At 42.0% G+C, this 27,809-nt stretch overlaps 1 protein-coding gene and 2 long non-coding RNA genes across 5 annotated transcripts in view; 1 reads left to right on the forward strand and 2 right to left on the reverse strand.

Annotated features, from left to right (window-relative positions):
• LOC309341560 (heparan-alpha-glucosaminide N-acetyltransferase-like) overlaps positions 1–19,382 on the forward strand; it is a 178,957-nt gene extending 159,575 nt beyond the window's left edge. For all 3 annotated transcript variants that reach the window (XM_081861216.1, XM_081861215.1, XM_081861217.1), the window contains 3 exons: positions 13,243–13,313; positions 15,997–16,109; positions 18,439–19,382. In XM_081861216.1, the coding sequence (XP_081717342.1) occupies positions 13,243–13,313; positions 15,997–16,109; positions 18,439–18,620 (366 nt within the window). In that variant the 3' untranslated portion in view covers positions 18,621–19,382. The remainder of the gene's footprint in view (positions 1–13,242; positions 13,314–15,996; positions 16,110–18,438) is intronic.
• On the reverse strand, positions 8–27,619 carry LOC309341647. The gene is made up of 3 exons (XR_014156494.1): positions 27,474–27,619; positions 24,837–24,912; positions 8–1,235 (listed from the first exon to the last, which is right to left on the reverse strand). It is a non-coding gene; the product is annotated as an uncharacterized lncRNA (long non-coding RNA).
• On the reverse strand, positions 4,919–7,078 carry LOC309341616. The gene is made up of 3 exons (XR_014156437.1): positions 6,656–7,078; positions 5,820–5,935; positions 4,919–5,053 (listed from the first exon to the last, which is right to left on the reverse strand). It is a non-coding gene; the product is annotated as an uncharacterized lncRNA (long non-coding RNA).
• Positions 27,620–27,809: the final 190 nt, after the last annotated feature.

Consider the following 27,809-nt stretch of genomic DNA (forward strand, 5'->3'; position numbering starts at 1 on the left):
GGCTTGATGGATGTGCGGAAGGCTGAAACACATGTTTAAGGGTGCATGCCTGCTGCAAACTCCCTCTTCACACAATGTTACTACATAAAGTGTGTAGCTGCTGTTAAATTGCAGTTGACTGTAGATGCCCTTTAGATATTCTCCCAGCCATGTGGGAACAATTTATTGATGAGCAGCTCTTGCACAGCAGGAGGAAAATTTAACTACCCTGACCGCATAGGTGCCAAGGCTGGCCTTACCATTAGGTAGATTAGAACAAGGTGGATGTCTTGGGGGGCAGGTGGTGCAGGGCAGGGGGCAGCATTGACATCATGGAGGACAGAACTGTGTGTGCCACATTGGCTGCCTGGTGCTTTGTAGCTGCCCAATCGCCAATAGCGAAGTAAGCTTCAACTGCTAGTTCATTTGGCTTCTGAACATGGAATTGAGGGACATCTTGACATTTCACAGCAAAACCTCTTAGACCGGTCCTGTTGGGGACCATTAAAGGTAATTGAAATAGCAGATAAAATTATCTGCTACCATGAACTGTAGTGAATTTGCCTCTGTGATCATTTTGATGAGTTCAGTATATGGTTATATTAAATTACAAAACTGAGTCTAGCCATTGGGTCCATTTTGTCCAGTGTTGGCATTTGTGACTAGAACAGGTTCTTGTGGGTCACAGGCAATTGTCTTTTCAAACCATCTCACAAGAAAGCCTTTTAATTGGAAATGGTGGGTCAACTGGGTTATTTTTCTTTAAAAAACTATGCCTTAATCTGTGCAGAATAGGTGCTCCTTGCTTTCTGCCATTCTCTCTCTCTCTCTCTCTCTCTCTCTCTGGCTGTCAGCACAAAATGGTAGGGAATAGAAAGAGACCATTGTAGGTGACAAGTTGGAAATTATGTGTTTGCTCAGCCATGGTATAACAAGCCTGGAAGGCACAATTGACTGCAGCAAGCAGAAATATTTCCAAGCCATTGATCCAGGCTCCACACACCATGCAGGAAACCCAGACTGCAGCTTGTCAGAGGCAGTTAGCAGTTGCTTTTGTAAAGCTGCCTCCTTGAGGATCTGTTCTTGGACCTTGCTCAGCAGGGGGCCCTGATTTCTAAAGATGAGTACCAGTGTTTGGAAACAGGTTTGCTTCATTGGTTCATATGTTGTTTCACAGTTCCTCTAGTTACATGGTTGGATCTTCCATGCAGTCCTTAATGGGGTCGATTTCTTATGAGTAGAAATGTAAGGCCTTTCTGTAATAATCCATTTACAACAGACAAGTTGTGCGGGAGAAAGAAGGAAAGCAGTTGCACACATAGATGTTATTCATCTTGAAGCAGCATCAGTTCCATAAGCCACAGCGATATGTTCAAACTGCTTCTTGCCTGTTCGTCTCCAAATCTAAAACTTCCTTTTCACTAGCTAACATTTGAACTTGCTTTTTAATTTTTTTTGCTCCGCCCTAATCCTTGTAGGTAGCTATGGCCTGCATTCCAGCCATAACAAAGGGGCACAAGCCTAACACAGGTTGGGACACAATCCTAACTACTGCGTCACATCAGCACAAGGGTTTCCATTTTTGTAATGGGCCTTTTCCTCCTCTCCCACACCCAAGCACACTCCCACACCCTTCCCAAATCTGCTCCAGGTGGTTGGGGGAACCCCAGGTGGGCGCACAACCCCAGAATCGGACACGACTGGCCCGTACGGGCAGGGGTACCTTTACCTTTACTAACCCTCTGATTTAGAGCATGTGCCGTGAAAATCATTGCACTGGCAAAATGGTTTCCTTAGCTTTGCATTGGATTCCACCTACAGTCCTTTTTAGCCTTGATCTTTGCAACACTGGAAAGCGTTTTGGTTTGCAGAAAATAAAGAATAATTAGGTTGAGCGTTGGGTTACCAGCAGGCAGCATTTTACTCACCAGTAACTACGTGACCCGGAAGTGTCTTCGGACAGCGCTGGTCCCCGGCCTCTTAAGCGAGATGGGCGCGCAACCCCAGAGTCGGACACGACTGGCCCGTACGGGCAGGGGTACCTTTACCTTTACTAACCCTCTGTTTTGTTAGGTAGCCAGTATCAAGATCTAAAAAGTCATAAGATTCTCCCAGACTCTGCTCCTCCACACCCTCCCTCTGCCCATGATCTACTGTATTGCAATAGACTCCATTTTCAGCTATGGCTCTACCTTACCTTGATTAACCTAAAACTGCCAAGGGGGCCAGTATTCTTGAAATTGAAAGCTGGCCATCATAGCTGAACGTGGCATTGCCTTGTTCATGAACTAAAATTTCATGTCAGCATTATTTCTTATGCCCAGTGAAGGGAATGATAGAAATTGAAGATGGGCTATATCCATGCAAGATTTAACTCTTAATGGCCAACTCTGAAGCATTCTTCTTATTTACATTTCCTCCTCTGTGTTCTTGTCCTTTGTTCTTGGGGGCAAGCGTTCTTGTCAATTAACAAGTGTTCTTGTCAATCTCAAAGGCTTGACAAAGGCAGCGCACATTACTCATGTCACCTTGAATTTGTCTTTGCATGTGCAGTATGTCTAGTATTCATACACAGCACAATCTAGAATTGCTTTTTTAACAGGTCTGATTCTTCCTGGGTGTCACTTACGTTAGCAGTGGAGCAGTTAGCCTTGCCAAACCTTTCAGCTTGGGCACCTATTTTGTGATATTCCAGTTGCTCAGCATTTAGGAGACCAAAGTGAATGTTTAATTCCACTAGTAACACAGTTCCACAGAGGGAACTAACTCCATTTAGCGAGGGGGATTACTGCCCTGTGTTTCATGCCACATGTGATTATCCTTTAGAGTCACCTATATTTCCACCCAATTTATTAGTGGTTCCACACATCAAATGGCTATTCTTATAAACATGCAGATCCCTTTGCTTAGCAAAACAGGATAAACTATTTGGTCAGTGTTGGAAACATGGCTGAAATTGCTCTTGAGGGGGTTTTTTTAATAAAAAAAGTAACCATAACCAATGCTCTTAAAATAGGCAGAGTTTCACAATTTAATCGTGCATGTATCCAAATGCAGTTCTTGAAATTTTTGCTCCCCTTAACAAAATATGAAATGGTGCCTCTGGTTTTCTAGAGCACCTAAGTGAAATTCAGCTTCATGTGTGCTGGGTAACACTTTATTTGCAAAGAGGTCAGAGCTAGTATTGTCTCTTCCTCACACAGCCAGTCAGATTGTGCCTTTGCAATGAATTATGGGTCCGCCATCAGCTATCTGATCTTGCCCTTGCAGACTAGATGGCACTAATGAACATTGCCATGACACAAAATCAAACCTAATTTCATTTTGTGAGGGACAGCTGTGACTTTTGCTGTAAATATGATCCTATTGTGGTTTGGTGTGTGCACGCTGCAGTGATGGATAGCTGCATGTAATGTTAAGAAATGTTGCCATCACTTGTCAGTACAAGCCTATGTGAAATAAGCCCATTTTTTAAAAGGCATTAAAAGAAGCTTGTCATTTTTCTAAGGCTCAAGACAGGAAGAAACATTTCCTTATGCTAGTGCTATATAACAATTGCAGACTTAAAGGATGAATGTAAGGCAAGGATGGGGAGCCTCCATCCCATAATTTCTCTTTGCCTCTCTATCCTGCCCTGAGGACTATCTCTAAGACTGCTCCTTCTCTCCTAGGTTGGCCAGTTGAACATTGCCCCCCCCCCAGAACATGCTTCATCAAAAAAGAGAGGACCAAAGAGAACAGGGACTTATCATTTGCATAAGATTTGCATATGCTAATTTACATATAGCTGCAGATGTAGAAATAATACCACCATTTAAACAGGAATATAGTAACTCTTCCCAGGGTGAGAACAAGACTGTGGGCAGGTGAGCTGCTTACAGTGCAGGCCAACTCTCCCTCTCCCTTCTTATCATTTTTTATTTTTAAACTACACTTGGACCGGACAACCCTTCAAACAGTGGACTCTCCTCTGTTCAGTAGTGCACATGGCCATTCTGCCTTCTCTCCAGGCCAGTCTTGCTTCATCAGACCACTCATCTCCCTGGATCTGCTCTGTACTCTCCTTAAGTGCTTTTGCCTGGCTGGAATGTGCCCTCTTTGGTGTGTTGGAGCTTTTTGAGCAGGAAAAAACAACGTGGTGCCCTCCAGATGTTTTCACCTACAACTCCCATCTGCCACAGTCATAATGGCCAATGGTCAGGGATGATGGGAATTGTAGTCCAAAACCTTGGAGGGGACTACGTTGGCTGCACCTGTTTCTTTCTTTCTTTTAATTTCTCTTTATTAATTTTCATACACACATATGCACAAATATGTACAGAAAATAAATTCTTCACGGAAAAAAAAACAATAATAAGAACAACATAACTTAATTATAAGAAACCCCCCCCCCAAAAAAACAAAGACAAACATGTAAGTTATTGACTTCCCTCCACCTCAGTTTTGGGTTATGTAATACATTTTTTCGGCTGCACCTGTTTCAGGGAACCACACACACACACACACACACACACACACACACTCCATGCCTTTTGGCATTGCTGACACACACAAAATATTTACTGGGGGTATTGGCAGGTTCTTTTTTCTCACATTATCCTGTTATTCAGGTCCTGAATATACCATAAGCTAATATTATCAACTAAACAGAGGATCTCTCAAGGTCAGGCATATGGAGGAGCTGTTATTTAAGTGGGACCACTGCAATGTAGTCTTCAAAGTACTGTGAGATAGTTCAATATATTGCCCTTTTTTAAAGACAGTCAATGTGCAGTACAGGATCTTATGTCCCAGCTAAGCCACTTTTTGGCCAGTGAATAACATTTGTGGAACTGGATAACGTGTGTGTCAATGCACATTAGCCAGTTTTGCATGTGCTATTTGTTGCACACATGATTTTTATTTATTTCTTGGACAAGAGCAATGATTGCTGCAGTAATGTGGTTGTGTATTTGCACCTTAAATTTTGCACTTTTAACTGCAGCATGAGGGCTTTTATTATGCATGTTTTTGGCTCTTTTCTGTTTCCCTCATTGTAAGCCTTTTCAAGGACCACATAGGTTGAAAAGCATCTCTGCAATAAATAAATAAATAAAAACATGTTTCAGCATTTTTTAATCTACTTTTCTCTGCAGGAGGGATGGGAAGTGAAATTTGCCATTGCATATTTGTGCAGTTTCTGCAAGACCTTGTAAACTAGACCAGAGAGGGGTATAATCTGGGAACGCCAATTCCTCCCCACCCAAACTTCTTGAATTTCAAACATATTTCAGGATCCAATCATGTTTGGAGCCCACACCCAAATTTGCAACATGAGTACATTTCTAACTCATTCTACACACACACACACACACACACACACACACACACACTGCTTTTCTTTTCATGCTAGTAACATGCCATTTCCTCACTCATCTTTCCACCTAAATTGCAGTGCTCTGTTTTGCTGATTTTAAAGCACAGAAAGTGAACAAATATAGATTTTGGTGATCTTTAACTAAGTTTTAAATAAGTTTGAGGTGGGCTTGTGTATGTTTGAACACACCACAGTAATATATCTAATCCTGAGATTCTTCCCAACCTTTTATTACAGAAGCAACCCACAAAAGATTTTCAAGGACAGTAGCTCAGTGGTAGCACACACGAGATATTTGAGTGCTAGTAAAATGCAATTTCCCTGCAAATAGGGCTGCCTCGCCACCTCCATTTACTGACCACTGTGCCTTCAACAGGAATCAGGCATTCAGAAAATAAGCACAGGCAAAATCATATGTGAAATCTCCTCTCCCTTTCCCCCCCCCTTTTTTTGGAATTATCAATATTAACACAAAACTCGCTACCTTTAATCAGGGTTTGCAAGCAAGCTTCTGGCTCTCATTGCAATGTCTGTTTCGAAACTAGCAGTGGTTGTCTTTCACATTGGTGCTGGCACAGTTCATCACCAAGAGATTTTTCACTGCAAAGAGAAAGGACAGGGGAGTTCACACATGCAAAAGGAAAAGAGGAGGATGCAGTGTATGAGCCCGCAGAGCACATTCAAATGCTTAACCCGTGGTCAAGGGATAACAATATTATATTTGCACCAGGCCTTTGTTTGGAAAGTCCATAAAAATTAGTGGACCAACTCTAACTCCCAGCTGAGAGCAGTGGGACTGAACAGAGCATCAGAGCCATTGCCATGTCTGAAATCTGGTCATTTATGCCAGCCAGAGTAGAAGAAAGAGTGGGTTAGGACTGCTCAGTAAAGGAACTAATTTTCATTTCTGATTATAACCATGCATGAAAGTAGACTATTTTGCCATTGGCTTTTTCAGCTGCTCATTATTGGCTGGTGGGGAAACTATCAAAAACAGTTGTGTATGATCATTTTCTAATTACATAGAAAATCTTTCTTTATTTCCATCTCCTCCTGCCTCCCACTGCCCTGATGTTTGATTTCAAAGCATCTCCATTCTTGTGTTACAACATGAAACCTGAAGCATTCGTTAAACCACCTCAAAGCTGATTTAACCACAAATCCATTACACTTTAAGGCAGTTGATACAGCTTGTAAAAGTCCTGAATTTCCCACACACTACAGATTAAACGTTTGGAACTATATCCATTAAGCTATTAGTATAATACTTATATGCAACAGGTAAACTGTTAGCTATTTGTGATAAAATAGATGCCTTACCCAAGACTTGAAGATAAATCTTTACATGTCAGGTTGGCAACAGTTGAACAAGTATTATTCACATGAATACAATGTGCTTTTCTCCCTTGAGCCCAACAGAGGGTTTAGTCGTTGTTTGTTTTCAAAACTCTTTCATAACAGTGCATAAGTTATTAATCCATAGCTTGATTAAAGCTCACAAAAATCCTCCAGACAGGGTCTGCTTGAAGTCACCACTCTTCCACACTCTCAGTCAAAGAATCAACTAACAGAACAACCAGCCAACTGCCAACTGCTAACTGCCACCTCCTTTCCCCAATACCATTTATTCTTTATGAAACACATTTACAATGCAAATATAATACAAATACTAACAGAAACACCTGCTAGATGAGTCATTTATTGACACCCAGGGTTAACAAAAGAAAATTTCATGTTTCAGCCTAGTTACTGAGTCTGTGTCCATGTGTGCAGGATTAAAGCAGGAATGGGAACTTATGGTCATCTGGATATTGCTGGACTCAAATTATTATATTATATTATACTGGCTGGGACTGCTGTAGCATATGGAGGGTCCTGTAGTAAAGTATATGATTCAAAGAGACGCAGCTGTTAGGCCACAATGCTGCACATGGCTGATGGGCAGAGTTTGGTTAGTGGGTCTCATATTGTATAAGACTTCTCTGGTGGTATTACTGCAGTCTCAGCTTAAATGTTCAATTCCAGTACAGGAGGTGGAGGGGAACTTGACCGGTATAGTATAAAATTCTGTACTTCTCTCTCTGCTGTTTTTTTTTTTTTTAATTTTTTAAAAAAGAGGGGACTTCCGGGTTGGTGCCTCCGGTAATGGCGGAATTCCTCTGATCGGGAGGAATTTGCCCCGTGGGAATCTGGGTCTGGCCACCACGGTGAAGGCGGAGACCTGTAAAAAATCACAGACGGGAGAAGCCTGTGAGCGTGGGATTCAGCGGGCACCTTTTGCGCCTCCCCTACTCATGGGGAAACCCGGTTTCGGGGGTCCGGAGCAACGTGGGGTGAGCAGCGCGGTGCTTCGAATCGTCTGCTTCTTCCACGGAGCGAAGCCGCATAGCTGTTGCCGGAGAGCGCTGACTTTTTCCTGTGGACAATTTGATCTTAAAGTAATTACCCGTGAGTAGAGCTGAAGCGGGAGAATTGGATTTTTTAAAAGTTTGATTTGGCATCATAACGGGGAGGTTCAATACAGGAAGTCCGCCTTCCCCTTTTGTAAATAGACTGAAGCAATGAGGCTGCAAGCTGAAGTCTTGGAAAGCCTACTGTAAAGGACTAAATTTCCACTGGTAAAGAACATCAAACCCCCCCTTGGAGGCAGGAGAAGAGGGGGGGAAGTTGTGGATTGAGTATGCCTGCAGGAGAGAGCGAAGAGAGCTAAAATACTGCCGCTCTGACTCTGGAAACGGGCTGCTAGCAGGACTGACGTCTTTTGGAATGCTTATTGACAGTGTTTAAAATGTTCATTGACAGGACTTCCGGGTTGACGCGATCGGATTAATGGCGGATTCTCTCCGAGCTCCGGAGGGAACCGGCTCCGCTGAGGACGGGTCTTGCCGCGCCGGCGATGCGGGGACCCTCAGAAACCACAGGTGCGGATACCTGTGGACTTGGTGACTCGGTGGGCACCTTAAGCGCCCTCCTCGACAGTCAAAGAGCCTTTTTAAAGGCTGCGGAGAAGGTACGAGGAGTGGCGTGGTGCTGAGAGTAGACCGCTACCTCAGTGGAGTGAAGCCGCAAGCCATTGCCGGAGAGCGTCAACTTTCTTCCCGACATTTGGACCGAAAGTAAACACCCCGTGAGTAAAGGAAATTCGGACTTTAAAAGAAATTTTATCCTTAATCTGGCGATCGGGGGGGATGTGCTAAAGGGAAGTCCGCACCCCCCCTTCATATAGACAATATAAAGCAAGGAGCGAAAGCCTAAGATCAGAGAGAAATAATCTCGTGTCTTTTGGAGACTGACAGAGATTCCATCAATTTACGTGAACAAGTTGTTGTTTTTTTTTCTAAGCTGTGCTGGAGGAAAGAGGAGAGTTTTAGAAAACTTCTGTGTAACCCCCCCCCCGAACCCGGGAGCACCCTGTATCAACCTAGCGCGAAAGAACAGGGTTTTGACAGCTGTCAATTGAGCTGTCAAACGGCAGGATTAAGAGAACTGTATTACTTTATATCTCTTGGATTTAAAAAGTGTTATATTCAACTAGAAGTGGTTGGAAACAAAGTAAACAACAAGGCAAAAAGACTGTTGGTATAGAACTTTAACAATGGCAATCCCTCTAGAGGGGACTGGAGACATTACAATGGATGCAGAAGGAAAACTACTAGCAGAAATAGAAAGAGCCTTCTTTCTCGTGGGAACTTTACAAGAGCAAGCTATGATTATGGACAAACAGTTGATGACCTTGATTTCTAAGACAAGTAACCCTGCTGATGGAATGAAGGAATTGACTCTGAAAGATTCTGCAGCTGAACCAGAAAAGACATCTTTGGAGTTGGAGGAAAAACAGGTCGAAGGGGAGAAAGTACAGATATTAAATTTCTTACAGGACTCCTTGCAGCCAAGGAACAGAGAAGCTCTTTGGATTACAAGTCATGGAGGGAGAAAAGCAAGGGAGGAAGCCGCTGGACACAATGGAATATGGGAAGTTAAAAAAATAAAGAAATATAACTGGGGCTTCCTCCTCTTTTCTGGATTTGATGACTTGGGGCTTTGGGGACCTTTGGCAGAACCTTGGCAGCAAGTCTTTCTAACTAGGACTGACCTGAGAAAGGATGAAGAGACCCCCCGAGACTTGAAGACCAACAAAATGGATTACCAACAGAACAGGCAGGAAGAGACTGAAATAGATTTAAAGGCCTCCGATGTGAGAAATCCGGGCTAGGGATCTTAGAAGAGGACAGCTATTTGGGAAGGGATAGATACCTGGGGCAGGGAGGGAAGGGGAAAAGTAGAATTTTAAACTTTATGATTTTTGGGTTTTTATAATGTTGATTCATATTTTAATACAAAAAAGGGGAAAATTTTGGTACAAGAATTTTGATTGATCTTAGAATAAGGATCTAATGTATATAAGTAAAGGATTATTGAATTGGGCCTAACAAAAAGAATCAAATTTAAACATAATAAGAACAGGATTGGGGAAGGAAACAAGAACTTGCTGAATTTAATATGGAAATTGGGATGTATGGGGGGGTGGGGGGAAGTCAGGGAAAGAGGGTTATGAAAGCAAGGATATGAAAGCATTCATATGTGTGTTGTGTGTGTGTGTGTTGTTATAAAATGTGAAAATCCAATAAAAATTTCTTTAAAAAAAAAATAAAATGTTCATTGACAGCTAGCTAAATAAGAGAAATACATTGTTTCTATTGTCTCCGGCTACTTTTAAAAAGGAGTAAAAGTAACTGAAAATTGAAACTAACTTTGGATTGTTGGAAACTGTGTTTAAAAGAGGACATTACGGATTAATAGAAATAGAAACTGTTTCCCCCTAGTGGAAGCCTTTGAAACTTGTTGCTTTACAAGAGCTGGGCTAGAGGAATTTCCAGCTGCAAGATAAAGAACTGTGAGACTCTGGGACTGACCTTGAATTTTTTAAGTGTTATGGCAAATGGAAAGGAAAAAACAGACCAGTCAATTGCTGAAAAAACATTAAGGTCTGGGAGGACTTGGCAGCAATCCAGGAGAGGCTCAACATCAGGCCCCTCTGCCTCTTCTGCTGCTGCTTTTGCATCAGTACACTCAAAATCAAGAGGAATGTTGACAGAAGAAGCCTTAGCGGCTGCATTAATTAAGATAAATGATTCACTGGAACAGCTTAACAAGAAAACAGACGCGATAAATGTGAAAGTGGATGCTGCAACTACTAAAATTGACTTAAATACAGAAAGTATAAATAATTTGGGACAAAAGGTGAATACCAATACAGAAACTATCCAGAAATTGATACAGGAATCTACGTTGATATGGCAGACTGCGGAGGAAGCCAGGGAGAAAGCCGTTGCTGCTGAATGTAAAGTAACACAACTTGAGAGAGAGTCCCAGCCCTACAGAGGCAACTTGATGAACATAAGTTGACGCCTGTTATGATTGAACTTGAAGAAAAACAGACGAATTTGAGGATCAGAGCCCTACCTGAATTGGAGAAGGAAAGCTTGACAGATTTTCTCATACAGGAATCTGCTGACTTTTGGGACTTGGACTTGGGCCAAGAAGAGTTTAGAATTGTGAGGGCCTTCAGACTTGGAAGAGGAGGGAAAAAAGAGAAGAATAGATTAAGAGACTGCTTGATCACCCTTCGAATTAAAGAAGAGAGAGATAGAATCTTGGGTTGGCATTACCAGAAGAACCTAGAAGTACAACAGTCAAGAGTGGACATTTTTAAAGACGTCCCGAAATATCTTTTGGATTTTAGGCCTAACTACGGAGATATTGTTGCCCTGCTGAGAAGGAACAAAATCATCTTTAGGTGGGAGTTTCCCCAAGGTCTATCCTTCAGTTTCAAAGGAAGGAAAATAAAAGTAAGATCAGTAGAAGATAAAGTAAAGTTTTTGTATAAATATGAAGAAGATCTGCAGAAGGGACTTGGAAAAGAGCCAAGAGCATCGGATAGAAGATCACCAGGATGAAGTTGATGGACTATACAGACTATATGGAACTGGCGGAAATGACTGTCAGAATCCGAGACCAGGGAGAAGAGTCGGCGGAAGAAGACTGGAAAAAGTTTAAAGATTATTTATGGAAATACTGTAAATTTAATGAATGTTAGAAAAATGTTGGAATGAAGTTATACGGCTTTAGTAGAAATGTTATAAGGATTTAAGTATAAATAGATTAATAGAGTATTAAAGATGAATGTTAGAAAAATGTTGGAATGAAGTTATACGGCTTTAGTAGAAATGTTATAAGGAATTAAGTATAAACAGATTAATAGAGTATTAAAGGGAAAATAAGGTTAGAAATGTGCTAAGATAATTACAGGATAGAAATCAGAGGAAGATGGAAAGGAATTGCTGAAACAATTAACAGAAGTGGAATACAAAAAGGGAGGTGTGAGGAGGTCGTGGAAATAAGATATTGAAATTATTTGATGTGCTTTAAATTGTTTTTGTTTTGTGTTGTTAGTTTAATGTGTTAGTGTTATGTAGTGTTTGTGTATTGTATTGTTCTTGTTTTTTGTAGTGTTTAAATTGTTGGAAAAGTAATAAATATTATTTTTTTAAAAAAAAATTTTTAAAAAGAAAGGAGTAATGTCCCCCCCCCTTGGTATGAGGGACAGGGAGGCACCACAAAATGGGGACTTCCACATGTTAAATTCCCTCTCACTTCAAAGCAAAGCAAAGCAAAGCAAAGCAAAGCAAAGCAAAGCAAAGCAAAGCAAAGCAAAGCAAACCAAACCAAACCAAACCAAACCAAACCAAACCAAACCAAACCAAACCAAACCAGAGCAGCAAATCATTTCTTTTTCTCCCCGCACCCTGGATCTGACTCGCTGCTCCTACGGCCGCTTTGAATTATGACGCACTGTCACATTTATAGGGTGATTTCATCAATTGATTTATTTAATTAATTTAGCGTTTTTAACACCGCACAGAGGGTATGTGACAGAGTGTGGCATTAGCAATTTCCTTCAGCAATAGATTTATTTGAGTTTTGTCTGCCAGGATTTATTTGAAAAAATACCAAAGGCAGCTTTCTGGCCTTGCTGTTCGTTGTGGTGCAAACACCAACAGCTTGGTGTCGAAAAAGAAGAAAACCAGGCCAAATGTTCCTGAGGCTTAGAGACAGCAAAGCTACTGCAGTGGAGACTTAGCTTGCTTCCTTACCATCTTGTTCAGGATATAGGACTATAGGGAGCCTTTCGGATAAAGATGTCGAGGTCTCTATTCTCATGAACAGGCCAGTAAAGGGCTTCATTTGAGCCATGGCTTAATTCTAGAATGTGTCTTCAATAATAAGGTCCAAGAAAGAGCAAGCAACGCTGGCTGGCAGCTCATTTAAGCAGCTTGCACTAAGGGATTCATGTGAACCAGGCCTTGGCATCTATTTCTGAAGGCAGATTTGTCCCAGAGTCCAGCAGTTGCTGGCCAGTATAGCAAAGTTTTATGCTAAGAACTTAGTGTAGGCATGATGTCAGAACACAACAGCCTCATCCAAGATGATGCTTAAAAATATTAAGATTGTCTTCTGTTGAGCTGTCATTTGTCAGTACCCTTGACCAATCTCTCCCATCAAACTGTACAAAATAAAGTTACTATTGGGCTCAATCTCTCTGGCATCCTTGAGGTTCTTTGACTCAGACTGATCCAATTTCTGGAAAGGGCTTTGTTTTAGGAAACCTCATACAATAAAATAAAAACAATCACACTTTCAAATCAAGGTCTTCTATTCAGTTCAGTGCCTCTCTCTTTGCTCTGCAATGCATCTTTTGATTAGTTAATCAATGGAAACACTTAGAACTTGGCACACAATCTGTTCCTTCCTCTTCCTTTGCCTCCCCTCCCCTCTCTTTTCTGTTTTCCCTGAGTTAGATATGTTATCACTTGCTATTGACCTGTTCTCTTTTCCTTCTTATTAAGGGGATTATCTCTGCCATCCTAACCAAATGTACACAAAATGAAGGATTCATCCCCATCAATAAAAATCTCTGGTAAGTGCTTTCAAGTCTACCTTATAAGTTTGATTGATGCAAGTCACGGCAAAATTTGCTCATAGTTTGCATCATGCCAAGAATAAGATGAAAGATGTGAGATACCAGACACCACTTGGTTTGCCCTATTAAGATGCTTCTATTGTATTGCCCCCGCCTTCATTGGGTTTACGTTATTCCCTGGTGTGATGTGGGCTGTATTACAAATGCTGATGCTCATCAGCTGATCTCCTGTCATTGAACAATGACTCACTGCTTGAAGATTGGCTCCATTGGAAAGCATTGCTTCAGCGGTTGATCTGCATTGGCTCATTCCCACATGCAAGGCTTCATTTGCTGCTACAGGCAACAGCTGATGAGCATGCATGTACGAGCCACCCCTTTGAGTGGTCTAACCACACATTGCAAATGCATGTAACAGGTCCCAAGTTGAACTCCTGGCATCACTGCAGGAAGGGCCTCTATCTGCATCCGTGGAAAGCTACTGCCCGTCCTTGCTCATGTCTGAAACAGAGGCAGATTCTAGTCTGGGTCCTCTTGCAAGAGAGAGTAGTAGCAGCAATAAATCTTGTCTGACCCAAGGTTGTGGGTTTGAGCCCTGTATAGGACAAAAAATTCCTGAATTGCAGGGGGTGGACTAGATGACCCTGGTGGTCCCTTCCAGCCTCACTTGGTACCGTATAAAGGCAGCTTTCTGTTCCTCTGGAGAAAAGCTGCTCCAAGGGGGAATATAGAACAACACCAGTGGTACATGGGAGTCTGTTTAACCTTTTCCCTATTTGTCACTTCTCCACTACAGAGCCCCCTCCCAAAGGGTGTCAGGCATTTGTTAACATGCAGTTCTGCTACCAGCTACTGTTTTCATATTTACTGATAGCCATCTGGTAGTGGCATCCATTCAACTGGTAATAATATGTGGTTAGAGCTGGTTCTCACTGGGGAAGGTGGGGCTAGGATCCATAGCTGTCAACTTTTCCCTTTTCTTGCGAGGATTCCTATTCGGTATAAGGGAATTTCCCTTTAAAAGAGGGAAAAGTTGACAGCTATGATAGGATCACAAATGTGCTATATATTCACACTATCCACCCTGACAATGTAGGCAGACATTGCACTCATTACCAGGAAACACAGGCTGGCGGCAAGTACCATTCTGCTGCCAGCAATTCAGGAGGCTGGCCTAGACCTCAGATGGTAGAATCAGAGCATTCTCTTTTCTAGTGGGTTAGACTGAAAATTTATGGTACAGTGACGATCCTCTCATGAAAATCCATATCATAATATTTATCTTAAAAACCAATTCTGTAGTGTGACTTGATACCGTAGCTCTCAAATGCCTTGGTCTCCCCCCTTCCTTTTAAATAAGCGCAAGGGAATTGTAGCAAAGACACAGTGCCCGTCTTTCATGTTTTCTAGAAAGCCTGAGAATATGCAGTGACTCCTAATGGAGAGTTAACTAGTTTTGAACACCTATAGGGGTTCAAATGAGTCTGGCCATTATCTCCAGCCCTTTTTATGGTGCTTATCAGAGAGGATGAAACACTTGGATGAAGCACTTGACGGTTTTAAAGGGAAAGTGAAAAATCAATAGCTACTTACAGCCCTTGCAGTATGCAAATGAACAGCCTAGCTGGCTGGGTCTAAGGAAGGGCATGGAAAAAAAAAAATCACGTAGGACAATGGACTTCTGAGACAAGAGGAAAAATATGCTGCCGCAAGTAAACGTATAGCTTTACTGAAGTGAAACTGCTACATCCACTTGCTGTTTTTGTTTACTACAGTGGCAGCAAATTTAAGAGATTTAATGAAACTTGCACAGAAATTGACATGACATGACCTAACTATAAAAAAATTTTAATGTGATGAATGAGAGTTTTCAGTTTCTGAAAATATCCTGGGGTAGATAATGGCAAAGGACTGTTCTTGTTAAAGTGATGTAGCCTAGTGACTAACAAATGTAGCCCATGTATGCTTCCTTGGGAGTAAGGCCCACTAAGAATCAGGCATGGCTAACCTAGTTGCATCTGTCTCAGGGAGTGATGATGGCCATTCATGCATTCTTTGCATGTGTTGACGTATTCCAGTGCAGGAGCATTACAAATTGTTTGGGGCAGATTCAACAAAATGGCTGCACTAAGGGGAGCCAGTGCTACAAGTCCCGCTAGTGCAACAGGGCTTTCACTCCACTGCTCACCCACTGCTCACCTCTAAATCAGCTCAGGGAGATTGGGAGAATCCCCAGAACAGCACACTGGGGTGCTGAGACCATTACGTCTGGCAAGCAAAAATGCTTGCACTGATAGAACAATTGTATCAACACAACATTGAATTCCACACTCAGTGTCCCTCAATATTTTGTGGTTAAAGCTACAAGACTGGTTAAGATAGACCTGCTAACAATGGTGTTATCTCTCACATTTATATGAGAGCGGGCTCATTAGCTCATGGCTAGAGAAAGGGAGCAATTTTATTTCATTAATTGACTAACTGAATGAATTTCTAGGCTGCCTTTCCACCAAAGTAGTCTATAACACAGATAAAATCAAGAGCAATTCAAATGGGACCATGATAATCCCTTTTCCTGTGTCTTCTCTGTTCCATAGCACTTGGCTAGGTGGGTTCCATAGGCCAGTATAGCCCCACACAGTGAAGTTCTGCCTTTCTGGTTGTTTTCTGTGTTTGCTAGGTCTTTGTCCTTTGTCACCACCCTGAGCTGCTTCTCATTTGTCCTGCTGGGAATCATGTTCTATGTTATCGATGTGAAAAATTGGTGGGGAGGTCAACCTTTCATTTTCCCAGGTAAGATATTGCAGCTGTGGCCTATTATAACATTTGATTGGGGCATTAACACCAAGGTAAGTTTCTAAGAGTAGCCCTGTGCAGACATTTAATCTACATTGAAAATGACATGGCGTAGGGGGTCAGGGTCACACCCGCTGGTCCTGCCCCATCATTGTCCATAGCCTTCATGTATGGAAGAGTCTGTCCCTACAGGGACCTGTCCACATACACTGCTGACATGCAATCTGTGCTTTGTAAAAATGGAGGTTACAGATCTGCACATAAAGAGCTTATGAGTTTTGACAAGTCCCAACTCCCTTGCATATGTACAGGTCTGCACAGATCAAACATCAACCCAGGACTATTGAGGAACCTTTTTCAGTTAGAGTAGCCAAAAGGACAAAGCCCTCCTCTGCTTTTGACAGCAAGTGAAATATTTTTCTTTTTTGTTTCTCTTATTTTCCAGAGCCTTTCCTGGCTATTTATGTTGCTTTGGCTTTTGACCCAGCAGTGTAGTCTCTGTTTTGATTGTGGCTGTTGTGCATTTTAACGTTTTATTGAGAATCTATTTTATAGATTGTTTTTATGTGGTTGTGGGTTCACTTTTGTTCTTAACTATTAGATTTTAATAGCCTGTTGAAAGTTGCTTTGCCTGCTTTTTGTAGAAGGGCAGAAAAATGACTAATGAATGAATTAATACTAATGAAGCTTGGTGGTGGTACACATAGACACCCCACAAACCCTTGCCTGAGAATTGCACAATGTCAATTCCAAAACACATGAAAAGGCTGCTCTGTGATTCATTTAAGTGCTTATTGACATTAACAAGTGATGCTACTTTGAGAGTGCAGTGACTGTACCTGGTGGAAGCCAAGGATAAATCATTCTGTATTTTGCTCAGTCTTAAGACTTCCTCTGGAGCCACTTGGCAATCTCTACTTAATTATGTGTTTGTTCAGGAATACAGACTAGTAATTTATGAAGCTGTTATGCCAAATGGCTTATGTCTATCATAGGTCATAACTCAAGTCTCTAAGCAGCTAGACTTTTGCTCTCAGCAGTCCCTCTAATGCTGCTTAGCTATACATTGCTGATCTCATGCTGGAGAATGCAAGTTAGAGTCAGGTTCTCCCAGTCAATTTCTCACTGCACATACCCTCATTAGAGTGTAGGCTGCAGTTGCCCCTGACAGCTGTCCTTTGTAAAACAGTGTCCCTGTTTTATTTCCATCTTCCCTTTGGAGGCAATGTCATGCAAGCTTTTATAAAACGTTGTTAATGTGAATGGTCAGAGTTGCCACCTTTCAGGTTACAGCCCTCTGTCAAGTAGCGCCTCTAGAATCTAGATCCTAAGGACTTGTCAACACCGGAATTTAATGTTCGTCTCAGATTTCCGCAGTGCCCTGTGTGATGCCAAAGTTTGGTGCTCCCCCACCTCTCACACCTCTCTCTCCATTCTAAATCACATTGCAGCATCCCGTGCAGTGTCCCCTTTCTGCCTCTATAGGTGCACAACATCAGAATGCTGCAGAAGTGGGCTTCAGCCCTACTCTGTTAGGTGCAGCTTATCTGAAGTGTAGCCCATGTTAGTGTTCGTATCCACTGCTGCTTCATATAGTGTGAACGATGGTAGTCACAATGACCATGCTTCAATTTAAAACTTTTAAAATAATAATAATAATAATAATAAATCTGCCCCTTTTGCAATTGTTATTGACTGTGGTTCTAATGGTTTTGTTTCTTGTAAGCTGTCTAAAGGGCCCAATAAGGTCAAAAGGCAGGTTTAGAAATTTTAAGACCCATAAAACAAAATATCACCTGACCTGGTGTGGAAGTGGAAGAATAAAGTGGCTCTGTCACATGATCATGTTGGAGGTGGCAAAATGAATCACCGCTAGCGTCCTCACCCTTAAACTTTGGGTAAGGCGAAAAGGCCAATTACAATAATGATTCACACCCCACAAGGAAATGTATGGGCAAAATAACTAGCTACCCTTCAGAATTGCAGTGCAGTGATTTTTAATATACAGATTGTCACACAGAGGTTATGCAAGCTACTGTGGTGTAATGGTTAAGAGCGGTAGACTCGTAATCTGGGGAACTGGGTTTGCGTCTCTGCTCCTCCACATGCAGCTGCTGGGTGACCTTGGGCTAGTCACACTTCTCTGAAGTCTCTCAGCCCCACTCACCTCACAGAGTGTTTGTTGTGGGGGAGGAAGGGAAAGGAGAATGTTAGCCACTTTGAGACTCCTTCAGGTAGTGATAAAGCAGGATATCAAATCCAAACTCTTCTTCTTCTTCTTCATAATGGTATATCCTAAACTATGTTTCTTCCTATGAATTTACAGGGATGAATTCAATTCTCATCTACGTTGCAAGCTCCCTCCTGAGCACATACTTCCCTTTCAACTGGGAAATGAAGTTTCCGAACTCCCACGCTGAACCCTTGTTTCAGAATCTACTAGGCACTTCACTTTGGGTATTAGTTGCTTATCTCCTCTATAGGAAGAAGTTCTTTTTAAAAATATGACATCCTGGGATTCAGGAACGTAATTTCCTCCCTGCCCCCAGCTCTTGCAATATGATTATGATAACTGACAATCTCAAAACCGGAATCCTACACAGGATATGGTGGTGCTGCCGCTCCATGTCTCTTCTCCATCACTTCTTGCAACATGTGACATAAAAATGTGTGATGCAACAGCACCATCCCTGCATCACAATAATATGAGGCTGGAGTGGGGAGACTTCAGTCACAATGCCATTACATCTCACTTTGTTTAAACATTACAAGGCAAAGATGCAGAATATAGAGAGAGCAGCAGCTCTTTGTCTCATATAGCACCTGGCTCACTCCCAAATCAGTCCCAGGAATCCAGTCTCAGCACCAAGCAGCAAGACAGGTAAGGAAGTATTCTGCCAAAACAGTTTCTCATGGACACCCATTGGAATTGACAATGAATCCATTCCAAAGATGGGGGATAGGGAACTTGTGGCCCTGCAGGTGTTAGATAAATTCAAACTCCCATCAGTCCCAGCCAACATGGCGAAAGGTTAAGGATGATAGGAGCTGCAGTTCATCAACATCCAGAATCCACATGTTCTCCACATGATGCAAAATGTTGTATTGGAGCTGGCCCCAAATATCAACAATGGTATGAACTTCTGCCATGAACCAAATACGTTGGTACTGAAGTTTAGCTGGTTTCACTGATTCTTTGTGTACTTGTTCCCTTTTATCAAATGTGTGTCTCAAAGGTACAAAATAAATAAACAAGCAGCTTAAACTGTTGATTCAAGATGTCGTTTCCCTCATTCACAGATGTACTTAAAAAGCCATATAGTTGCACATTTGTGTTTAGCAAATCTCAAGTCATGTGAAACTTGAGGACATACTTCCCTAGGAAACAGGGTTAATGTAAGGACAGCATGTTGTCACCTCACTCTTCTTAAAAGTGAGGACTCTTCCTTTATGTTGTTGTTGCAGTATCAACCGGACCGCGGACGTCTGATATCTGCTACCTTTAGGGCGTGGTGCTTTTGATAACTTTATGTTAATACAGCTTGGGGCTGTAGTATCTCCCACAAGTGTTCTAGTGGTGTTACATTTACTAGTCTAGTGTATCTGGTACTCCAGGCAGAAATCTTTATTCTCCTTGCTACAATCCTATGTCAGCAGCCTACTCCTCTGACCAGAAAACAGAAGCTAATAAACTGTTTTTATTCATTGGTTACCCAAATCTATCACTGCCTAAAACTGATTCCCCTACCCAGGAAGCCACCATTTTTCTCCATCCATGACAAGAAATAAGTATTATTATTATTATTATTATTATTATTATTATTATTATTATTTAATTAATTCAATTTCTATACCACCCTTTCTCCAATGATCATAGGGCTGTTTACAATAGAAAAACACAAAACTGCATACTGTAATAACAAACCAAAACAATACCCCCCCACACACATACAGGTTGAAGACCATAGGTTGTTTAATTAGCCAAAGGCCTGGAGAAGAGGAATGTTTTTGTCTGGCACCAAAATATATGTAACAAAGGCACCAGATAAGCCCTTCTGGGCAGAGTATTCTACATAGAATCATAGAATCATAGAGTTGGAAGAGACCACAAGGGCCATCGAATCCAACCCCCTGCCAAGCAGGAAACAGGCAGGGAGCCACCGCAGAAAAGGCCCCGCTGTCATGTTGCCGCCCTCTGGTCCTCTCCCATCACTTGATGTGCTACAGTTCTTTCTATGGTTGAAGGCAGGGCCTTGTTTTTATTTTGCTCTTCAGTTAAGCATGGCTAGCATCACATCACTACATTGATCTCCAGCACTGGTGAGAACCTAATTGCGCTGTCCTTCAATCAGTGCTGAAACTGCAGGATCTTAAGTGCCTCGCATAGGTCAGGGTTATGGCACTCCATGGGATTTATTTAATTTTAAAATTTTCAACCATTTATATTTAATCTGAGCTAGGGAAAATAGTGAGTCACTTTGTTTCAACATTGTGAGGCCTCCAGAATGTCGCCACTAACTAAGACTACAGGGTAATATTAATATATTTCAAAATAGGGAACTTTCTCTCAGCAGACTTGTTAAGTTATATCTTAATATTGTCTTGGGGTGTGCATTACTAATAAAAGATAATTAAATGTTATTTTTTAAAAAGAAATTTATGTGCTTATACTAGTGTTTTTCAAGCTATCCAGGAATATTTTCATACGAACCTCTCTACTCAAAACCCCCTGGATATCACTGTATATTGTATGGGGGGGGTGTTATGGAGCATGTATTTGGCCTTGCCTGATGAGCCTCATCTAACATGAACAGAGAATAAGCTAGTGTGATCTGAGAGTGTATCCTATGCCAAACGTTGCTCATGGCTGCATATTGCAGGGGGAAAATCAGGAGTTACAAGTGAGTTGTATGTCTGCCATTACTGCCTTATAAGCTTCCAAGGAATACCAGGATTCCCTGAAACACTGTTGGAAGACCACTGGGTTATACCTGCACAGAAGCTCATTTTTGTGGAAGTTCTTAGCAAGCTTGGCACCATTACCACGCACAAGGACTTGGAATTACCCGATCCTGCTGTGGCCTTAACATTGTGAATGGGATCCTCCCTTAGCCCCTTGAGCTATTTACTGGAGGATGACTAGGAGAGTATCATCTACAGGAACGAAGGCTGCAGCAGAGTCTTTGGCCCTGGATGACTCTTACATGTACATTGGAATGAACACACAATGGAGGAGAACTCCCATGATTAATCTGCCCACTGGACTTCTTAAGCAGAATCCTAAAGAAGGAATTGTATGTCAAGTATTACTTTTTCAATTAATGGAAAACTCTTCTTCTTGTTGTTTTTCAAATAAGGGCTTTACCTTTTATATTCAGATTTATACTAGGTTTCTTTTTTATTTGGAGTTCTCAGAGTAAAGGAATACTCAGAGTCCTAGCTCCAAATCCCAAGAGTCGGCGAGTAGCCAATTTCTGTTTGTATTCCAAAGTCATATGAAGAGTACTCTCTGGCAACCCAGCCTGGAAGAGGCTATAATGTGAATATGACAGCTAGGCAATATTTGGTTGGCAATATTAGAGAAGAAGTGTATAAGTGCCTCTGAAGAGGAAATCAGCCGGACTTGACTCTAGGTAAGTGGGATATCAACAATGTTTCCTAAACCCTCCAGTTGCTGCTGTATGGAAGTTTTTGTTTGTTTGTTTAAATTTATATACCACTTAATTGTGACAAAAACATCAAAGTGGTTTACAAAATTGGGATCCTAAATCATATTATTTTCATTTTTAAAAAAACTCAGTAAGAGCTAAAGACAGTGAATAGAGAGCACAAATATTTCAAAAACAGCTGGCTGATGCTATAAGGATTCCCTGTACTTCTAACATATCTTTTTTTTCCCCCTAACATATCAAAACAGTCAAATAATCAAGGGAAACTAACTTTTTGAGGGAATATTGTAAAATATTGATTGGGGAGAATTAATACTGAAAGGGAAAATTATTTCTGAGGATCTGGCTTGGAAAGGCATTATTTGTGGGGTAGGGGTGTCAGAAGAGAATTTGGCAGGGAAATTAAACTCTGAAAAGAGAAGCTGTTTTCTGTATGTTTGGGTGATAATTGTGTTTGACCACTGCAGCAAAAGTACACCAAATTCATCTTAGTCCAAAAGCAACGATCCAGATACTTCTGAAAACTCGCAAGCAGCGCAGGAAGGTATGCCAGATACTACAAATGTATTTCAGTTCTTAATGTGTTGGCTTGCTCTGCAAAATTCTAGCAATTTCTCTCTCAGGGGTGGGGAATCTGTGGGACACCAGAGGTTGCTGGATTCCAACTCCAGTATGGCCAGTGATTTGGAATTGGAGTCTAAGAACATATCGGGGGTGTTACAGATTTCTGTTTGAAAACAACAACTGATATTGTGATGCCCCTTGTGTTACCCACTTATGAAAGACTAGTAGTACACAATCCCTACTCTCTGTAACAGCTTATGCCACCTTCACTTGGCCTTATCATTCTGCATACAATTCAGATTTTAATCTGAATTGATATGTTCCCTTTTAATTGCAGGGAAGAAGCAATCAAGGGCTGAAAACTAAACATTGATCATTCATAACACAAAACTGGCACTTATAGCATATTCTGCCTGATTTGCCATTAACTTGCTGCAGTGGTCTGCTTTTTCTGTAACTGTTGGCCTGTGAATGGCCATTGAGTTGTTCAGTTCCTGCACTTTGCTGGCCAGACAAGCCATTGATAAAAAGGGACGTTGTGATTTTGAATTGCAGACAGACCAATCAATCAGGGGACAAAGGATGAAGGCAAGTTGTTAAAATTCAAACTGCATCTCAGCTTCCTGTAGAATTTTTAAAATTATTATTACAGCTAACTTCATCAGCAGTCAGAATAGACATGAACTTGCTGGCAACTGACATTTAAAAACTTCTTTTTGTGATTTACTTCTTATTTTTCTGTGCCATTATCTTTGCCTGAACACTGGGCCAATATGTGTGACAGGAGATTAAAAGTCCCAAGTCCCTTCATACTTTGTTGAAATAAAGTTTAAAATAAATTAAAATTCATTAGATTTTTGCAAAGCATCAGAGCAGATTTTTGGGAACACAATGTTTTTAAATTGCACAACCTTGGGGGAATCTAATATAGACTTGTATAAAAAGTATGTGTGCTTGACCAATGATATATTATCTGGTTGCCACTAGCCTCCTAAAGTGGGAAATGGCTGTGCTGGATAAAAGACATTAAATGTGTTTTCTGGAGTCTGTTTCTCCGTAGACCCACAGCTGAGGTCAATGCAGAGCAGAAATTTTCCATCCCCTGGAGCAGCTTGCCATGAACTTGATTATATGACCATATAATGGTGTATCAGATGTATCTGTAGGTGTTGGATTAATATGCAAATACTGGAAGATTATGTTATACCACTTTCGGTCCTATTTGCAGAGCTGGCTGCTTGCTCATTTTACAGTGTTTTTTTAAAAGTCGTTTTATTTTAACAGTTCACAGTTTAGAGGTGGGGAAACCATAAAGGCTATTCCACCTCCCTTTTACAAGCTGAGGCCAGAAAAACACAGTAGAATATTAGAAATACAAATGACAAAGGCAGGAATGAAATCATAAGCCACTTGCCATCACACTCTCAGGGTGCTCATGATTCTGGGTGGGGAGGTGGCAGAGGGGGAGGCTTCTCTTAGGAAAGGCAGCTGCTGACGGATCCAGCTTTGGGGGCTGGACAAAGTGCCTGGTGACTTTACAGGGTGACAGGTGACAGTGGTAGTGGTAGTATGGGCATATGCAGTAGCGCTGAAAGGAAAGTTGGGTGACCAGCAAGCAAAAGAGGGAGCCAACATTTTCATCTCTCCTCATTGCTCTCAATGTAGTGTCACAATGGATTAATGGTGAATTTAAGAGTGGTTTTCAGGCTCCATTCCAGACAATGCTGGGGTTCCTCAGAAGCCAATGAAAAAGGTCAGCAATGGCAGGGTGAGACATTAGGGCATAGGTGCCAACTTCCTGGTGCCCTGGGTGCCCAAGCACCCACAAAATTCTTCATGAAGGGACTGGATACCTGCAAATTTCAGTGTCATACACGCTCTAGGGCACCCACGGTCACAGGGCCAAGTTGACACTCCTGCATTAGTGTCCTCAGTACTACACCACAGTGGTCTGTACAAGTTGCCTATTCATAGGTTCCACATAGATATATTTGGCTGAATGGACAAAGGCTGTGAATAGGGTCTGTCACCATGATAACCAGCCTCTCCTCTATGTATCCTGCTGATCATCTAGACAAGGCTTGGATCTTAAATCAAGAACCACATTTCCTCATGGTCAACCAGGGGCCTGTAGTTAGTGGGGCCAGAGGTGAAAGGGGACAGGGCAATGGGTATGACTCCTATATTTGCATGGTAGGTTATATATTCCAGCAAAGAACAAGTTTCTGTAAGCCCAGTTACATTTTCCATACAGACAAGCAAGAGGCATCATCACTGTTCAGTATCACATTTCAGCCACATAGAAACACTCAGGGAAGGTTGTGGAGCAGGGCTGGCATGGAAAGTGGGCAAGAGAGAAGGTACAGCCTAGGGAGAGTCCCAAGATCTGATGCTCTCCACCTGTATTCCCCTGTATTGGAACAGGAATAAACAAAGCACTAAGCTTCCTATAAACACAGCCTACTCTAAGCAGTCAAAATGGCGGTCTTACCAAGTTTCAGTGGGGAACTTCCAAACTGAACACACAAATGCAAAGGCCTCACTCTTCCATGTTGTGCATAGGTGGGCTAGGAGAGAGATGCAAAGACAGGTTGAGGGCTGAGGCACAAAACTGGCTGCATCCATTGGATTTGGCGAAGGAGAGGCTCCAGGTGGAAAGAGGACTGTGGCCAACTTTCCATGGACAATGGTTGGTGAGTTTCAATGATCGCTAGTTTTGCTTAGTGCATATATTCCTTTATTATGATGCCCCACCTTGATTGATGCAGAACAAAAAGCATACTTTCAAATTCCTGCCTTCAGTAGCAGGAAGCTGATTATCTTCCAAAACTGTTGTAACAAAAGGAAGGCAATGACTGCTAAACTGAGCAATTGCTTTTCACTGGACCCTTAGAAATCTTTGACATCCACCTCCTTATGCCATAATGAGTGTGTTAGTCTTTAAGGTACCAGAAGATTATTCTGGTAATGTCTTTAAGGTACCAGAAGATTAAAAAAAAAAAAGACCAACAAAGTTGCCCTTATGGAACTTATTTGGAGATTATCAGGGAAAGAAACCAATAGGAGAGTTACAGTACTTAAAAGTTGCCTTGGGCACCTTTGAAATTAAGTTGCTAGCTTTTACCATATTTATTACATTAATATACAGCCTTTCTTCCCTGTGTAAGCCCTGCTGAACTCAGATTTATTTTCTAAGTAATCATGAATAGCAGATGTGGGGAACCTTATTTTTCTTCCGGAGGGAAAGGTGGGTAGAGGGCAGCTTGCCTTCCGGAAGTGCTGTCCACAGTGGTGTAGCGTGGGTTGTCAGCACCCGGGGCAAGGCAAGTAATTTGCGCCCCCTAACCCGTGGATTTGCGCCCCCTAACCCTACCCCTAACCCTAACCCCCAGATGTTGCGCCCGGTGCGGCCGGCCCCCCCTGCACCCCCACGCTACGCCACTGGCTGTCCAACAATTCCATTCCACTTGGTCTCCCCAGGAAAGGCAGGACCGTGTGCTGAACCCCTCAGGTTGCATTCTACTGTTGCATAGGATGCTGCTGCATGTATTTTTTTTATTGTACTCCTAGCTAAACCGACCATGCCAACTTCAAATCTCACATGAAAGCATATGCCGTCTTGTGAAATCTTAAAAAGTATTTTTGCAGTGAAAACTAAGTGCAAATTCTCACATCATTGTGTATATTCAGTTGAAACAGAATATGTTTTCTGTTAATATATAGGAACCCTCAAACCATGCATCGTTTATTCTACCTAATGTGCTTCTTTCAAATTCAAATAACGCAGAAGCATTTGTTGGAAGCACCCAAGTGTGCTTTCCTTGTCCTCGTATATAAAAGTGCAAATGTTAACCATGAATTTTAAAAAGGTCACTGCAGTTGGTCAATCAGTATAAATTGGATGTAGCTTGTGGGCAGAAATGAATCTAGTCAAGCACTTAGGTCTATGGTTTCCTTGTCTCTTCCATGAGCTCTTCTTAGGCTGTGCTGTTCATCTTCCTGCTTAAAGGTCCAGCTCGTAGGAATATGGGAAGCTACCTTATACGGAGTCATTTAGCTCAGCACTGCCTTTCCAGAGCTTCAGACAGGGCTCTCTCCCAGCCTTCCTTCGAGATGCTGGGGACTGAACTGGGGACAAAGTAGATGCCCTGCCATTAAGCTATGGCCCTCCCCCAATAGATCCTATGGTGGGGCACCACTGGGACTTGTTAGGAGGCCCTTATTCCCCCCGCAGAGCTACAATTCTCAGAGTGGTTTAACAATCACCCCTCATTCAGGGAAGCTCTGAAAACTGTAGCTCTGTGAGCAGAATCAGGCCATCCTAACAACTCTGCACAACTCGGTTGTGCAAATGAGCCACAAGGGGCAGGCTTGTATACTTGCTCCCACAGGTGAGCATTTTGCTTTCATTCTACATTTCAGTCAATGTTGAGCTCTCCTCTGTACCCAGCAATGCCAGGAGCAGACTGGTAAAACCACTGGGCTTGAACAGAGAGCTGTGGGGGGGGGGGAGTATAACATGTGCCTGAAACCAACACCTTTTTAAAACATTTATCATCTTGTATCATATTAAAAATCTACGCTTGTCTGTGCTCACCAATCCCTACTTCCAGCAGAATAATAACAGTACAAAATTGATGGTCCTTAGAGCAAAAGTTATTCTTTCTGTCCTGGATTCCCCTTCGCTTTCCCCCCATGTCCATTTATCAATCATGGAACTTTTTTATTTTTATTTTTTGTCAGTATAGATCTTGTCCTCTGTAAACTGTCTGTTTGTGTAATGGATGGATTGGTTCCTGCTTTGCTTCATTCAAATGGAGGGCAAGTTCAGATGTCATATGCCTCAGAGAGAAAGCAAGGCAGAACCAGAGAGGACAGAGGAGGGCTTTAGAGGACCTCTGGCTGCTCTTTTCAGTTTTATTGTTAGATCCATCCATGGGTGATGGTTGTATGTGGTGAGGGTGAATTTAAAAACAACACTACCCTAATTTTGTTTTCGCATAATGGAGAATGAAAAGAAAACATTAATGAAGTGCATGTGTGTTTTGCTACAACAGGCCAAGGCTACTGCTGTCACAAAAATGGCACAATTACAAAAGATTTAAATCCTACTGAGATAGATTCATACCTCATACTTCACACAGGAATTGGGGAACATTTTCTGTTAATGTTGGCTGATCCAGTCCCTTTGGTTGGCCACGGTTGCAAGTTCCACAGTCGCACTTGGTCATTTGATAATTGGTTTTCAAATAGCCCTTTAAATAAACATCAGAAACTCACTGGTAACTTAAGACCAGGCCTTCCCACTGATTCCCTGGAACCAACTGACCAGTTTGGATCTCTTCTTTCAGTAACAGTCTGCCGTTGCCCTGACAACGCTTGGGCCCAGAACTCTGGCTTGCCACTCCAGGTGAAGCTGCTGATGCAGTGAAACAGAGTGTATTAATATGCTCACGGTGTCAGT

This window comes from Podarcis erhardii, assembly GCF_964252035.2.
Source record: "Podarcis erhardii genome assembly, chromosome: 5".
Taxonomy (NCBI): domain Eukaryota; kingdom Metazoa; phylum Chordata; class Lepidosauria; order Squamata; family Lacertidae; genus Podarcis; species Podarcis erhardii.